This window comes from Camelina sativa, chromosome 20, assembly GCF_030686135.1.
Source record: "Camelina sativa cultivar CO46 ecotype springtype chromosome 20, ASM3068613v1".
Lineage (NCBI taxonomy): Eukaryota > Viridiplantae > Streptophyta > Magnoliopsida > Brassicales > Brassicaceae > Camelina > Camelina sativa.
This window is the reverse complement of record NC_141899.1, coordinates 7736212-7752978: the sequence shown is the minus strand read 5'-3', so window position 1 is coordinate 7752978 and position 16767 is coordinate 7736212. Positions and strand designations below refer to the sequence as shown.

Below are 16767 nucleotides of genomic sequence, written 5' to 3'. Positions count from 1 at the left end.
ACTAAGGATCACATTAATGAGGATAGTCTAAACAAAAAAAATCGGACCAATAGTATAATCTCCATAGTACACAGTTTATTTTTCAATTGCAGACTAGTATGAAGTTTTATAGTATAAGATAGTGCATACTGGTCTGGAATTGTGAATGGTAAATTTATTGCGGATTGGTCAAATTTTAGTCCGGTCCGGAGCAGACTAGACAACTATTCACTTGTCTATTCACAGCCTATTGTATTAAATATTGTGAAAACGAGATGACAAGATTTAGATGAATAAAGGAATAAACACGGCTTCTTTAATTTGATATGGGGTTATTATCTTTTCAGTATAAAAAGAGGTTGGTCATTAGAATCCAATAATAGATCGATACTAGGCTAGTTTCCGCTGGTGCGATATTGAAGTTGAGGCGGGAGCTTGTCAAGATGATGAAGACATATTGAAGTTAAGGCTCGATCTCTAGTTTGTCTCACTGTTGTGCTAATATGCGCTTCCGTGTAAATAACATAGACTATATAAAATCTTACATATGTTATCATGAGACTATCCCTGTTGCTTAGATTCTCTGGGGTTTTTTACCTGATTACAAAAAACGGCATCTACTATTTGTTTTGGTAGTTTGGATCACAGCGGGCAAAAACAAGTATGATAATCTACTATTTTACGTACGAGGACAATGTAAGCGATAAGTATGATAATCCTGAATCAAAGTATGTATTAATCTCACTGTTTGATAGGGAGAGACGGAGAGTGTGTGGAATTGGTAAGAATAATTAATAATTACTTAACGTTCGGTCATCTCATTTTTTTTTTTGGTCAACTGAATTATATTGATGGATTATATTTGAACATATTACAAAAGAAGTTACCAGGATTCCACAACCTGAAAGAAATCCCACTGTTAGACTAAGGCCTAAACTATAAGATGCCATTTTTGTAAACATGGCCCTACCCAAAAAATTCCTACCCTGCTAGACAATAGCTACAATAACAGACACTAAGCAGAGGATAGAACTCTCTCATGTTCAAAAACACTATGCAACCAGGAAGGAGCCCCTGCTGCTACATAGGAATGAAGCCTACACTCACTAGTAACACTTTGAGCGATGAGAAAAGCTCCTCTGTTAGTACCTGATCCCTCCACTTCCACTTTCCACCTATCAACCCATTCCAATAACCTCAAAAGTTCAATTGATTCGTAATTGAAGGATGGCCACGCTTTTGGTCTCAACAGATAACAAATCAGAGAAGCTGCTTCCAGGGCTATGGTGACATTCACATAACGAAGACTGAGAATACACTCGATCGCCCACTTGGTAACCAAAAAATTGGCCTTGTCTTTGCATTCAACATTGGTAAAAGCTCTTCGACTGTGCAAGAGAACTTTACCCCTTTCATCCCTCAAGACCCACGCTCCTCCTACAAGTTGATTCCTTCTCGACCACGACACCCCAACATTACATTTAACCCGAGATAAGGGTGGTGGTTTCCAGATATCGTTCCTTCTCGACAATGCCTCCGGTTCACTTCTTACCTGTGTGGTGTGATGAACCGGAACTATTGTTGACTCCTGTGACAACTCCCCGTTTATATCCAACCTCTGGGCAATAAACCATTCCTCAACCTCATCTCTAATTTTGATCACCGAATCGGGAGGAGAGAAAAACTTGTTTTCAAAGAGGAAGCTGTTTCTGTTCTTCCAGATTCGCCAAATGATCCAGGGAAAGCTTTTTCTCAACTGAGATGGCCAGTGTTTATTGTCTCTGTTAATCAGTAAATGGTGAAGGTTCGAGAAGACAGATCCCTTATCATAGCCGAACTCAGGAGAAGGGTAATCTGAAAGAGCCCAGACCTGTCTAGCCCCAAAGCACTGAAAGAGAACGTGGTTGATTGTTTCATCTAGCTGACCACACAGTTGGCATCTATCTTCAAGCCGAATCCCTCTGTTTTTGAGTTTTGAGATGACTGGTAGAGCTCCACTCAGGATTTTCGAGAGAAAAACTTTAAGCTTGGGATCTGAGTGAAGCTTCCAAACCTGTGCTTTCAGGTCGTTAATCGAAGGCTGGATGTTTGCTTCCTGGTGCAGTTCATGGTTGAACTGAGTATCCGCCACCCAATACGCTGATTTGACCGAGAAATCACCACTTTTATTGTGTTTCAACACAAAAATGTCCTCTTTGTCCACCACAGGTTTACTTTTCAAGATCCTAGCAATGTCTATCGGGAGGAAGTGAAACTCCAGCTTTTGAATATCCCAATCTCTTCTCTCAAAGTCAATGAGATCTTTGACTTGTAAGTTGATGTCGATGATGGTGTTTTTTATCCAAGGTGGTCTCATCTCTCCATCTTCCACCCAAGGGTCCATCCATACCTTAAGGGAAGCCCCATTCCCTACTCTTCTTTTCAAACCATTTAGTAAAAGCTCTCGACCGAAAATGATACTTCTCCAACCGAAGGAGGGTCGTGACCCTAACTTTGCATCCAGGAAACCAGAGTTCGGTCATCTCATAAAGGAAGGTTTATTTATTAGTGGGATTGGGATGACATAGCCAAAAGGTCGTCTAAACATTTTTAATTCAATTTTTGACGATTCACGATATTGTTCAGCTAAGAACATATTATGAATTTGATTATTATTTATTGGACTAACATGATAACAAAATATATGTATCAATAACTTTATGAATATATCTTTTTAAAAATCATATTATATCGCAATAAAATTATGATTCAGGTGATAAATTTATATTTATCTTGCTAACTCAATTATTATATCAAAAATATGAAACTACCGGTTTGGTCTTCGATAGTTATTTGAGATAATTAACTATTTTATTAGGAGAAAATTATCAAATGTGCCATGAACAGTATTTTTTTCTTTCTAAATCTGAGATAATCGATTAAATCTTTCCAGATGTGCCACATCGAAGTCAGTTGGTGGATAACATTTTTGGAATTTGGTGGACAACTTTAACCTCTTTGATAGACTTTTTTTTATCAAACTAACTTTGATAGACAACTTTAATTTTTTAGACAATTTGAACCCTTTCGGTTGACAACTTTAACAATTTTTTGATAATTTTAATTTTTTTGGTGGATAACTTCAACTTCCGTGGACAATATTAACTTTTGGTAGACTTTTTTGGCTTGTTTTTTGTTTTTTTTTTTTTCATTTTGATGAACAATAATTTATGCCATAATGTGTCAAATATAGCACATTTGGAAAGATTGAAAACAATATGGCACATTTGGAAAGTTTTGAAAAAAATATGGCATATTTGACAAAAATCCATTTTATTGACATGATATATACTAATATAGTTTTTAGTAACATGATAGAACAATTGTTTGTTTGACGGCGAAAAGATTGTTCATAACTTTGTTTTACTTCAAATAAACACTGCTCATAACTAGTAACAAGAAAAATATATTGTTGCGTTGTGGTTATTTATTTAATTAACATTGTAAATCACATTTTATCGCAATAAGTTTATAAATGATTTGGTAAAATTATTTTTTTCGTGCTAAATCATTTACCACATGTATGGTATATGTTAAGTTATATATTAATCTGTTTGTATATTTCTATAACACAGTTATTACATTATTTTATTTATTAATATATTTATTTACAAGATATATTAATTGTTAGATTAAACTTATATGCTAACATTTAATATACGTTGTTAATTAATTTGTTATCTACACATCAAAATTGAACCCAGAAAAATGTGACAGTAACAACCATCAATTTTTTGATCGATTAACAGCACTAAAATCTTATTTCACGGCACCTCTGTCGTTTCCATCTCCGTTTCAGCCCACCGGTTCGTTTGATCTATAGAAACACAAAGAATCGTATTTGAAAGAAGAAGAGAAGTAACAAAGAATTTGCTCTCTTTATTATAATCTTAGGAAAATAGCTCAAAACCTAAGACTCTCCACAATCTCTCAATCTCTCAAAAACTCTTAAAGCTTTATATGTTATTATGTTAATGTCATAGCTCGACATACATATATATAAGAAAACCAATCCTAGTTCTACTAGGAAACACCAATATCTTAGATAACACCAAATAAACTTTGATCCTTATCCATTCTCTAATCATAACTCGATTAGGAATGCTCTGCCTTTCTATTTTAAGTTCTTTTCAAGCTTAAACCAACATACTCCTCCTTAAGCTTGAACTCCATTATTGCCAAATCCTTAACTCCTATGAACCCTCTCATTTCTTTGAACTTCGTTTTTCCCAAAGCCTTTGTGAGTATGTTCGCCTTCTGTTCAGTCCCTGCAACATGTTCCACTTTTACTTGTCCGTTTTCTACACACTCTCTTATAAAATGACTAGATGAGTATCCGCATGATGTGCAGGTTTAAAATCTTGTAAATTATATTAAAATTTGTTGTATGTTATTTATAAATTTTATTTTTGTTATAATACACTGATTTATATCTATTTACAAATCTTTTATATATGTTACCATTAAAAATATATATTTTTTACACCTAAATATACTATATGTTACAAATATATTCACCCACCTAGAAAATGTTTGTATGAACACATTAAACCAACTATTTTACTTTCACTTCTGCATAGTTTTTAACTACTAAAATTGTTGGCTAAAAAAATATTTTGAATTAAAAATATATTACATAATATACTAATCAATGATGTATCATCACAATAGTGTATGACCACCATGAAGAAAACCTCGGCTCCGTCCTCATCTCTTATGGAGAGAACCTTGCGTCTAACCTACTCCACCATGGAGAGAACCTTGGCTCCACCTTCTTCACTTGGGGAGATAACCTTGCGTCAAACCTCCTCCACCTTACTCCCTTGGGAAGATAACCTTGTGTCCAACCTTCTATACCATAGAGAGAACCTTGGTCCTGTCCTCCTCTTGTGTGGAGAGAACATGTTCATGTCTTTTTGCTATCTCAAAACGGCTTTCTCCAATAACCAATAAAAGTAAAAACCTTTTTCTAACGTCACAAATTTTTTTTGATAGTAACTAATGTTAAATTTCTCAATGTATTCGTGTAAGTGTCTTTGACACACCATGATATAGCCTCTGTCTCTGTAACACCTCAATCACTACCTTGCTTAGTGAGCCTATGTCCACTCTCAGTCCATTGGCTCACCTTCCTAAGTGGGCCCTACATCTATTTCCGGCTCTTGGAGCCACCCATATTCGATGGCCGGTTTGTTACGTCTGGGAAGCTTTAAAAACTTGTTTACCAATCCTACAAATCAACAAATGATATTTTCCTTTGTTTTGTCCTCACTCGCATAATTCCAACAATTAGTTCTAGAAAGGTCACCCATCATGAAATTCTCTCAGGATCCTTAACCGAAACAATAAGTTCATTTTGGTGACATATATAGCCAAAATCAATTCTTTTAAACCTTTCCTTAAATTAGGATGTCACAGTATTTGAGCTCCTATGGATCTATCAACAACGACTTATGTTTTTCCAATCTATCTATTTATGTTTGTTGTAAACTTGTGTTTGATTAGCCTATTTTATCTTCCCATTAAAAAAGTTCCCAATTAAACAAAGTTGTAAGCAGTGTTTTTGAATAACTTAAAATAAAAAATAATTAAATAATATTATAATTTCAAATTTTATGAAATATATATATATATATATATATAATCTTCTTATAATTATTTAAAAAAACTTTGTATTTTTTTTATAAATTCTGTAATTTTTTATAATTATCTTTTTACATTATTAATATTTTAAAAACAAAATATTTTATTTTTGTTGTAATCAAATTCCTCCTATTAAATATTAACTTATACACATGTCAAAATCAGAGATTGATAACTTGACACATGTCAAAATCTTGTTAATGGCTAACTTTCAAAACCTAACTTTATATAATAAGATTTCGACGATGAATGTGTTTACTGCGTTCGTGAAAGGCTGGATTCCTTGTTAAAGCAATAGCTGATTCATTATCGATGCGAATGATAACCTTTACAAGAGAACTTCCAGTAATCTCTGCCAATAAGTCTTGCAACCAGATTGCTTGTTTTGTAGCTTCGGTCCCTGCCATAAACTCTGCCTCACACGACGATAAAGCCACAACATCTTGTTTCCTTGAACACCATGTAATTGGACTTTCGATAAAGTAGAAGATGTGTCCATAGGTACTCCTTCCATCAATAGGATCGGCATTATGGCTACTGTCACTGTAACAAATTAGCTTAGGCACCTTTGATCTTTCATAATACAGACCCAAACCAACTGTTCCTCTTAAGTAACTTAGACATTGTTTTAACGCTGCACCATGTGATTCTCGTGGGCTCTGCATAAATCTGCTTAGAATTCCAACACAAAACGAGAGGTTAGGTCTAGTATGAAGTAAATATCTGAGACATCCAACTCTCTTTCAATAAACTGTTGCATCAATCTCCTTCTCTTTCTCTGATTTTGATAGTGTCAACTCTGTCTCCATTGGCGTGTGAACAGAGTTGCAGTTTTGTAAACCAGCATCCTCCAAGATCTTTAATGCATAGCTCGTTTGATTAAGCGTTATACCTCCTTGATGTTGTTCTATCTTGATTCCGAGATAATATGACAGTTTACCAAGATCGCTCATTTCAAACATAGATGACATCTCCTCCTTAAGCCTTTTAATGAGCTCTAGTCTTGTCCCTATGACAAACAGATCGTCAAAATATACTCCCACAATCAAGAGATCATGACCCAAGTTCTTCCTATAAACAGAGGGTTCCTTTGAGCATTTAACAAAACCAAATTCCAAAACTATTTGATTCAGTTTATTGTTCCATGCCCTAGGTGCCTGCCTTAGTCCATACAGTGCCTTGTTGAGCTTATAAACCTTTCTTTCTTCACCATTCTTCACAAATCCTTCTGGTTGGCAAACATATACAGTTTCCTTGAGTTCACCATGGAGGAAGGCTGTTTTGACGTCAAGGTGGTGTATCTCCCACCCATAAGCTGCAGCAAGATTCACTAGAAGTCTGATTGTTTTGATCCTTACAACCGGAGCGGACACTTCCTCAAAATCAACACCATACTTTTGGACATAACCCTTAGCTACTAGTCGAGCTTTATACTTATTGATGCTCCCATCCGAATTCCTTTTGATCTTGAAAATCCATTTAAGTCCAATTGGCTTCGTTCCTATAGGTAAATCCACAAGATCCCAAGTTCTTAAATTTTCTATGGATCCAATCTCTTCCTCACAGGCTCGCCTCCAATCTACAGACTCACTAGCTTCTTCATAGGACCTTGGTTCATTGTTCAAACAAAGCAACACCAACTCTCCTTCTTCCACTGCAATCTGATAACAAACATAATCTTCTAGGTACTTTGGTTTACTACGGTGTCTCTTACCTGCAACTTCAGGTGTAACTGCAGACGGTTCTTCTATGTGTCCGTACTCACTGTCTGATGCTTCTCCAGACTGATCATCTTCATCGGTTTGATTACTAGAAGAGTTACTTCTAATCAAAGGGTGTTAAGGTGACATGCTGGTTGAATTTTCTTCTCGATCTTGACCACTTATACCAGCTATAATGAACTCGAAGCTCTCATCTTCATCGTCTCTACCCTTACTATTACTCGAGTTCCAACCTTTTGTTTCGTCAAAAACGACATCACGACTAACAACAATTTTCTTTGTTTCTGCATCAAGCAACCGGTAAGCTTTGGAACCAGGTTCGGTGCCAAGATGAAAAAGAACCCGAGTTCTATCATCCAGTTTCTTTAAGTGAGCTTTCTCTGTTTTGGCATAAGCGATACATCCAAAGATCCTAACATGTCCAACAGCTGGCTTTCTTCCTCTGTAGCATTCATAAGGAGTTTGATCCTTAAGCGATCTTGTCACCACTCTGTTTAACAAATAAGTAGAGTGTCTCACAGCCTCTCCCCATAAGTAATTTGGCATTTTCATGTGCTTTAGAATGCTTCTAGCCATTTCCATTAGTGTTATGTTGCGTCGTTCCACCACTCCATTCTGCTGTGGTGTGTAAGGAGCTGTCAAGTGTCGAGAAATCCCAGATTCTTCACAAAAGGAGTTAAACTCTAACGATACAAACTCTCCTCCTCTGTCAGTTCTAAATGTCTGTATCTTTCCTTCTGTTTCCTTCTCAACCATAGTCTTGAATCTCTTAAACTTCTGTAATGCCTCACTTTTCTCCTTTAGTAGAGTTGTCCACATGTATCGAGAATAATCATCAATAAGAACAAAGATGTATCTATTTCCAGCATTCGTAGATGGCGTTATGGGACTGCAAAGATCTCGGTTATTAAGCTCCAGCCTCTTTGTTGCTCGGAAGTTAGTTGAACTTGGAAACGCCTGTGTAACTTGTTTTCCAAGCAGACATGAACCACAAATCTCCTCTTCAATAGATTTCTTTGGACCTCCCATCACATACTCATTGATAAACATGCTTGACAAAGTGACATGATTAATATGTCCCATTCTAGCATGCCATTTACTCGATTCACTTGCAACAGTGAGATTTAGACATAATTTATTTGTTAACCCCATGTTTACCTTGTATAACCAATTTTTTGGATCTCTCTGTTTTAACTTGCAAGTTTCCTTCTTGATCACACATTGTAAGATGCTCTCCTTTTACCTCCGCTGAACATTTTGGCTAATGAGTGCCAAACGTTTAAGACCTCTGGTAGATCCTGTGGTAGGGAAGTGTGTGCCGTTCCTTCTTCTTTACATTTGTGAGCCCAGGATTTGAGAAACATGGCTGCCATTTTTCCATCCAAAACGCATGGTGTGCGTTTACGCCAATGCCAAAACCCTTGGTTTGGAAATAATGTGACTTGAAACGACAGCGCGGAGGCTGAGTCGTCGGAGACACTTAAATCGGGGACTAACATGTATAATTTGTTGTAAAATAGAGGCGTTGAACAGAAAAAGAGTTGTGTAGACGTACACAACGAACAAGAAATTTTTTGCTGAATAATACTTTTCTCTTATTACTCTCTGATAATCTCAGTTTTTTCTGATTTTCGTGTTACTTTCTCATAATGAGAATACATTACTTATATAGAAAACTAAATTGTAACTGCTACCCAATAACCCTTGGACTCATTATGTCCTATAATTAAAACACAAATTTAAACCCCCAAATTTATTAGTAAAACCAAAACTGACAAATCCTTTAACTCCCCATTTATTATCTTTGACCAAGCTTTGAATCACTCTTCAACACTCTCCCTTGATTCAAACTTGCACACTCCAAGCTTACTCCTAAAGTACTCAAACTTGTTCTTCGACAGTGCCTTTGTCAGAACATCATCACTCTGCTCGTCTGTGCTACAATACTCCAAAACAACTGAACCTTCACTTACCAAGTCTCTAATGAAATGTACCTTGATTGATATATTCTTTGTTCTTCCATGATATGTTGGATTCTTGTTCATTGCTATGCTTGCCTTGTTATCACAGAAAATTGTTGTAGCCTTCTTCTGCTCTTGCTTGATATCTTCTAGAATTCTTCTTAACCAAACAGCTTGACACGCTGCTGCTGTAGCTGCCGTGTACTCTGCTTCAGACGACGACAAAGTTGTCACATGTTGTTTCTTTGAACTCCAACAGACTGCTCGAAAACCCAAATTGAACACATGTCCAGAAGTGCTTCTTCTGTCTTGCACACAGCCTGCCCAATCACTGTCTGTAAACCCAACCAACTTAAATTCTGCAACTTTGTTGTACCACAGACCAAAGTCTGTTGTACCAGCAATATACCTCAACAACCTCTTAGCAGATCCATAATGCTGCTTTGTCGGACTTTGCATAAACCTAAAAATTGAACTCATAGCAAAAGAAATATCTGGCCTTGTATGAGTTAGATAGATAAGACGTCCAACCAAACTTCTGAATCTTGTTGCATCAGCCTTTTCTGTTCCATCTTCCATCTGCAGCTTCTCATTAGCATTCATAGGAGTTTTCTCCACATTGCAGTTCTTCATGTTGAACTTCTTCAACAAATCTGTAGCATACTTATGCTGAGACACAAATATTCCATCTTCTCCTTGCTTAATCTCAAGACCAAGGGAATAATGCAGCAAATCCAAGTCTGACATTTCAAACTTCTTCATCATACTATTCTTGAAATCAGCAACAAGGACGCACTAGAACCCATGAGGATATCACCTTCACCTTGCTTCTTTATGTAGAGAGTATGCTCACTTTTGCTCCTCTCAAAACTATTTTCTGCAAAAAATGAATCAATCTTGTTGTACCAAGCTCCTGGAGCTTGCTTTAGACCATACAATGCCTTGTACAACTTGTAAACACATCTTTCTTTGCCTTCCAGTACAAAACCTTCAGGTTGATCAACATAAACCTCTTCAAGCAACTCTCCATTCTAGAAAGATGACTTCACATCAAGCTGATATATTGGCCACTTCATATAAGCACCAAACGCAAGTAAAACTCTTATAGTGTCAAACCTTACCACAAGAGAGAAGGTTTCTTCATAATCCACCCCATACTCTTGTGCATAACCTTTGACCACCAATCTTGCCTTATAATTTTGAATGCTACCATCTGCATGGTACTTGGTTCAAAACACCCATTTCACACCAATTGAGTGTTTACCTTCAGGGAGCTCAACTAACTTCCAAGTCTGACTCTCCTCTATGGATGTTATCTCTTCATCCATCGCTTTCTGCCACTCTGAATTCTCTACAGCCTCACTGAACTTTCCTGGCTCAGAAATGAACCTTGCTGAACCTCGTAAAAGTCTCGCAGGGATCTGAATTTTCGAGGAGGACTTTCTTCTTCACTGTTTGTGCCACCGCTTGTGCTATTGTAACTACTCAAATTAGGCGAATTAGGGACTGAATTCGCTGGTGTATTTGCTTCAGAACCAACAGGACTTTGATTCTCTCCCTGTTTAGCAGTGCAGTGCTGTTCAACAGAGTTTTCTGGTTGAACTTCAACCAGCTCACCATTATCACCCTCACGCCAACTCCAAACTGCATCTTCATCAAATGTGACGTTCTTGCTTTCAACAATCTTCCCACTCATAGGATTATACAACCTATAACCTTTAGATTGTAAACAATAACCAAGAAATATGCATTTCTCAGATTTGTCATCCAATTTCTTCCTGTGTTGAGTGTCAACAAGAGAATATGCAACACAACAAAAAATTCTCAAGTGACTTACTGCAAGTTTCCTACCACACCATGCTTTATATGGAGTTCTGTTTGGAACTGCTTTTGTTGGTGAGATGTTCAGCAGATACACCGCCGTTTGCACACTTTCAGCCCAAAACAGATTTGGCAAATTCTTATGTTTCATCATGCTTCTGGCCATCTCTACAACCGTCGTGTTTTTCCTCTCTGCAACATCATTCTGCTCTGGTGTGTAAGCTGTAGTAAGCTCACGATGAATCCCTTCACTCTCACAAAATTGATTGAATTCAGCAGATGTAAACTCTCCACCTCTGTTAGTCCGCAACACCTTGAACAACAGCCCACTTTGTTTCTCCACAAGTGCTTTAAACTTCTTAAACATCTCGAATGCTTCTCCTTTAGACTCCAAAAAATAAACCCAGCTCATCCTGCTGTAGTCATCAGTCAACATGAAGAAATATTTGCTTCCTCCAAGAGAAGTAGTCTGCATAGGACCACACAAATCAGCATGAACAACCTCAAGACACTGAGTTGCTCTTCTTGCCTGGCCAACTGGAAACAACCTGCGCATTTGTTTCCCATATATGCAACCTTCACACAACTCAAGAGCATCAATATTTGGTAAACCTACCACCATATCCTTCTGATTGAGAACCTTCAACCCATTCTCATGTAGATGGCCATACCTTAAGTGCCACAACCTTGACACCTCTGAAACTTTCGCAACCAACGAACTTGCTTCTACAGAAGACATCTGTAATGGGTACAGATTGTTTGATGTCTTCTTCACCACTGCTAACGTTAAACTCAACTTCTTGTCCTTGACAACACACTCATTTCCATCAAAGAAAACAGAACAATTGTTTTCCACCATCTGTCCAACACTCAGCAAATTCTGTGCTAGATCCGGAATGTAATACACATCATAGATGAGCTTGAAATTGCCATCACTATCCTTGCCAGCCACAATTCGTCTTCCTTCAACTTGAACTTCCTTATCATCTCCAAGCTTGACCTTCAGCTTGTGTGACTCATCCATCTCCTTAAACAAGGACTTGAAGCCTGCCATATGATTAGAACAGCCGCTGTCCAAATACCACACTGTTTTGGACATTTCTAAATTTTTGTATGCCATAAAAAGTCTAGGCTGCACATATTCTTCAGCAAAACTTGCTTGCTTCTCTTCACTTTTCTTCTTCCAACAATCAACTTGCATATGACCATACTTCTTGCAATAATGACACTGAATATTGCTTCTATTCGTACCTCTGTTGAACTGGCCTCTTCCATGGCCATGGTCTGTGCTACCACCAGATCTGCCTCTGCCTCTGCCAGATCAAAAAACGCCTCTTCCTCTACCAAAACTATTACTGTAGTTCTGTTCAGAGTACTCTCCCTTCACCTGAAAGGCTTTCTCCTCAGATTTCTCAAGCTTCTTACCAAGATGATCTTCATGGGACAACAACGAACTCATCATCTCATCAAACGTTTATGTGCTCAGATCATTGGCTTCCATGATTGCAGGAAGAACATACTCAAACTTTGGAGTCAAAGTCCTCAGAACTTTACTCACAACAGTTTCGTTTGACAAAGAATCACCATAAGAACTCATTTGACTCACAATGGTAGAAACTCTTGCCAAATACTCTTGTATTTTTTCTTTCTCCTTCATAAAAATTGTTTCAAAACTGTGACGTAGAGTCTGTAGTTTAACAGTGTTTACCTTCTGATCTCCCAAGTATTCACGCTTCAGAATTTCCCACGCTTCGTGAGATGTGTTCACAGCTACAATCCGTGACAGAATGTCTTCATCCTAGGCTGACTGAATGAAGAACAACGCCTTCACATCCTTCTTGCGATTCTCCCGCAGCTGCTGCTCGGGTTCTGTTGGATTCGCATCTTCAAATCCGTTCTCCACCAAATCCCAAACTTCTTGAGATCTGAACATAGTCTTCATCTTAAGACTCCAAAGGTGATACTTCTCACCCTTAAACAGCAGAACTGATAATGGCTGGTTTCCTCCATTGCCTGCCATTGCTCTCTGTCTTCTTCTACACAAAGATCAAAGGGGACTGAAACCTAACGCTCTGATACCAAGGTTATGATTCAGTCGATCATCTTTGAGGGAGATAGTGAACTAATTTGCAAACTAGTCAATTGTACTTTACAGAATGCATGCATCTTTATCCAATTTGTTACATGATATCAGCTACTGGGTTTCAACGTTCAACATTGTTTCTTTTAAATTTACAAGACAAAATTGTAATCAAGTAGCTTATAATTTAGCAAAGTTTGGATATTTATCACAAGAGTCCTATATCGAGTCTGTTGTATTTGTACCAGGATTGTTATATGTTCCTCTTTGTAATGACAATATTTAAAGCAATATAAGTTCATTTAGAGAAAAAAAACTACGAATCTCTTGTTAATATAATATTATTATTTTAAATATATTTAAGTATTAGGAATTTTTACTTTTTAAAATTTAAATAGTAAAAACACTAAATCCCTTATCAGTATTAATAGTTTAGTGCAATTTAATAAAATAATGATATATAATTTTAATAATATCAAACCATTTATATATATTGAGGAACCAAGTTCATTGTGCCATTCCGAGCAAACCCATCAATTTCATCTGACATTGCTCCTCGCTATCATTTATCCTTTAACGCCTGGTTCACGGTATGAGGTTCAAGGGGAATGTGAGGAGAAATTCGCATGGAGAGATTGTATTTGGGTTGGGCTTGACAATGTTGTTTTTCCGGCGGGTTTGCATTTGATGGTTATTTTGTGGAGGTGGTGTGCCGTCGGAAGAAGAAGACGACGAAGGGACTGAATTGGGTTGTATTGAGGTATGGTGAGAGGTGGTGGAGGACGATGATGTTTGTGTTTCAGAGGAGTCGAAGGAAGATGCAGCAGACGAGGAAGGGGTAGGGGGAGGAGATGTTTCGGTTTGGGTCTGATTCGATGGGCTTGGAGAGGTAGATGGGCATTGAGATGGTGGATTTATTTGTGGGTTTGTTTCTGGTGGGCTTCATGAATCTAGTAAGGAAAATGAAGGTGAAACAGATGTGCGTTGAAACAACCCGACCCCTTTTTTTTTTTAACAATTAAATACAATGTATAATTAAGCATTCCATACTACTTAATTAACCAACCCAAACCACAACTCAACATTAAACCAGCAATAACATTAAGCACAGCGGAAACATACCAATAATACACAACCAACAACATCATCAATACAATAACATTCCTAACCATTCTATCCGGCAACCTAACATAACACTAACCAAGGTTCCAACAACATAACCAACAAATCCAATAACACACAAACGAGACCCTAGATCATCCTCCTCCTCATTGCCATGATTCCACGTCACAAACCTGCACACCACAAACAACAATTGAGATGCGTAAGTATTATCACAAATACTTAGTGAGGCAATCCTCCCATCTACTGGGCTATACACACAAGCAACTGAGATTCCAATGCTTAACAAATGACAACCAAACACAACAAACCAGGAAAAATCACGAAACAAGCAACTTGGTGTCGTCGATCGACACTGACCAAACATGGTGTCGACCGGCACCTAACTGGTGTCGATCGACACTCCCTTCGCAGACGCGAACTGCACGAATCCGAACGACGAACCTCCGTTTCCAATCATCTCCAATCCGTTCCAACCTCACCCAAAACCTTCAGGAACCTATAAGAACCATAACACAACCACCACAAGCAAGAACAACACCACTAACACAACCAATCAAGCAAGAACAACACCACAAAGCACCACCAATCAAGCAAGAACAACAAAGGATTCTCAGGCTTAGATAAGCCATGGTCATGCACTCACCTTATCAACTGATTATAACAACCAATACAACCAGTTGAGACCCTCCTAACGTCTGAAACAGCCCAGAAACGCCCTACAACAAGCCACACAACCAAAAACGACTTATAACAAAACTGGACAGAAACATCAGAAAAGAACAGTCTCAAAGACGAAACCCTAAAATAAAAACCAACCGTTAACTATCAAATCGCTCCAGTGAAAAGCTACCCCTAGACGTCACGAAGCCTCCTACAAAATTTCAGCACGATCAGGCACCACACGAGACCACGATCTCAGTTACAATCTCCGATGGTCCCAACTCGCGTCTGAGTAAACATGTCTCACGAAACTGCCAATAACTCATCGAGTTTAAATCCAAATCTACTTCTGTAAAAAGGCGAATGACGATGAAAGACTTGGGAATAAACCTACCAAATTTCATTACCTTTGAAAACGATTTGATATGCCGAAACTGTTTCCTCCCAAACCCTAACGATTCTGATCTTTCTCCTTTAATCTCCTTCACACCACAATAGGCTCTCTCCTCTTTCTCTATCTCTGAAAACGGCGACAAGACACCCTAAAAACCTTAATTTGTCGCTTCTCCACTTATAACACGATTTAGGGATTTTCCTTGAACCAAACCGAACCAAACAGCAATTAAAACGAACCGGACCAAACCAGAAAACATGGTGTCGATCGATACACCAAGGGTGTCGATCGACACCCACACCAAAACCTTAAAAATTGGTTCGCGGATGTTACATGCGTAAATGTGGTGATGCTACAACAGTGTCTACGAAACAAGGAGCAGCCGGTGGCGCTTGACGGTGAGGGATTGTGTTCATGGGTGTCGACTACAATCCGTGACAGAATGTCTTCATCCTAGGCTGACTGAATGAAGAACAACGCCTTCACATCCTTCTTGCGATTCTCCCGCAGCTGCTGCTCGGGTTCTGTTGGATTCACATCTTCAAATCCGTTCTCCACCAAATCTCAAACTTCTTGAGATCTGAACATAGTCTTCATCTTAAGACTCCAAAGGTGATACTTCTCACCCTTAAACAGCGGAACTGATAATGGCTGGTTTCCTCCATTGCCTGCCATGGCTCTCTGTCTTCTTCTACACAAAGATCAAAGGGGACTGAAACCTAACGCTCTGATACCACAATGTTGTAAAATAGAGGCGTTGAATAGAAAAAGAGTTGTGTAGACGTACACAACGAACAAGAACAATTTTGCTGAATAATACTTTTCTCTTATTACTCTCTGATAATCTCAGTTTTTTTCTGATTTTCTTGTTACTTTCTCATAATGAGAATACATTACTTATATAGAAAACTAAATTGTAACTGCTACCCAATAACCTTTAGACTCATTATATCCTATAATTAAAACATAAATTTAAACCCCCAAATTTATTAGTAAAACCAAAACTGACAAATCCTTTAACTCCCCATTTATTATCTTTGACCAAGCTTTGAATCACTCTTCAACATAATTCAATGGAGAAGAATGGTAAATTGCCGATAAACGAGAGAAATCAGCGGTTGACTCGGCGACGGTGAATGAGACGACGTCATTTGGAGAGTAGATGATGCTTGGTTTGGGGTCTAGTTGTTCCCAAACCAGTTTGCCAGCGAGTGGGAGGTAGAATTTTTGAGCTTGGGGACGATGACTGAGTCGAAGACATTGCAGGTTGCGTCGGTGAGTCTATAGAAGATGACTCGTTTAACCGTGTGGAGTTTGTACCATTGAAGGTCGAAGAAGGTGAGT

General features: G+C 38.0%; 2 protein-coding genes and 1 long non-coding RNA gene across 3 annotated transcripts; all 3 read right to left on the bottom strand.

Moving 5' to 3' along the window:
- Nucleotides 1–994: 994 nt before the first annotated feature.
- LOC104772313 (uncharacterized) lies at nt 995–2362 on the bottom strand. Its single transcript, XM_010496944.1, has one exon. The coding sequence runs from the start codon at nt 2360–2362 to the stop codon at nt 995–997; it is 1368 nt and encodes a 455-aa protein (XP_010495246.1).
- A 1775-nt stretch (nt 2363–4137) lies between these two features.
- On the bottom strand, nt 4138–6326 carry LOC147918578 (secreted RxLR effector protein 161-like). Its single transcript, XM_087503593.1, has 2 exons — nt 5921–6326; nt 4138–4286 (listed from the first exon to the last, which is right to left on the bottom strand). Exons 1-2 carry the CDS (start codon nt 6324–6326, stop codon nt 4138–4140), a joined length of 555 nt encoding a protein of 184 aa, XP_087359719.1.
- A 7898-nt stretch (nt 6327–14224) lies between these two features.
- On the bottom strand, nt 14225–16767 carry LOC147918577 (uncharacterized). Its single transcript, XR_015593647.1, has 4 exons — nt 15437–16767; nt 15186–15340; nt 15013–15085; nt 14225–14539 (listed from the first exon to the last, which is right to left on the bottom strand). It is a non-coding gene; the product is annotated as an uncharacterized LOC147918577 (long non-coding RNA).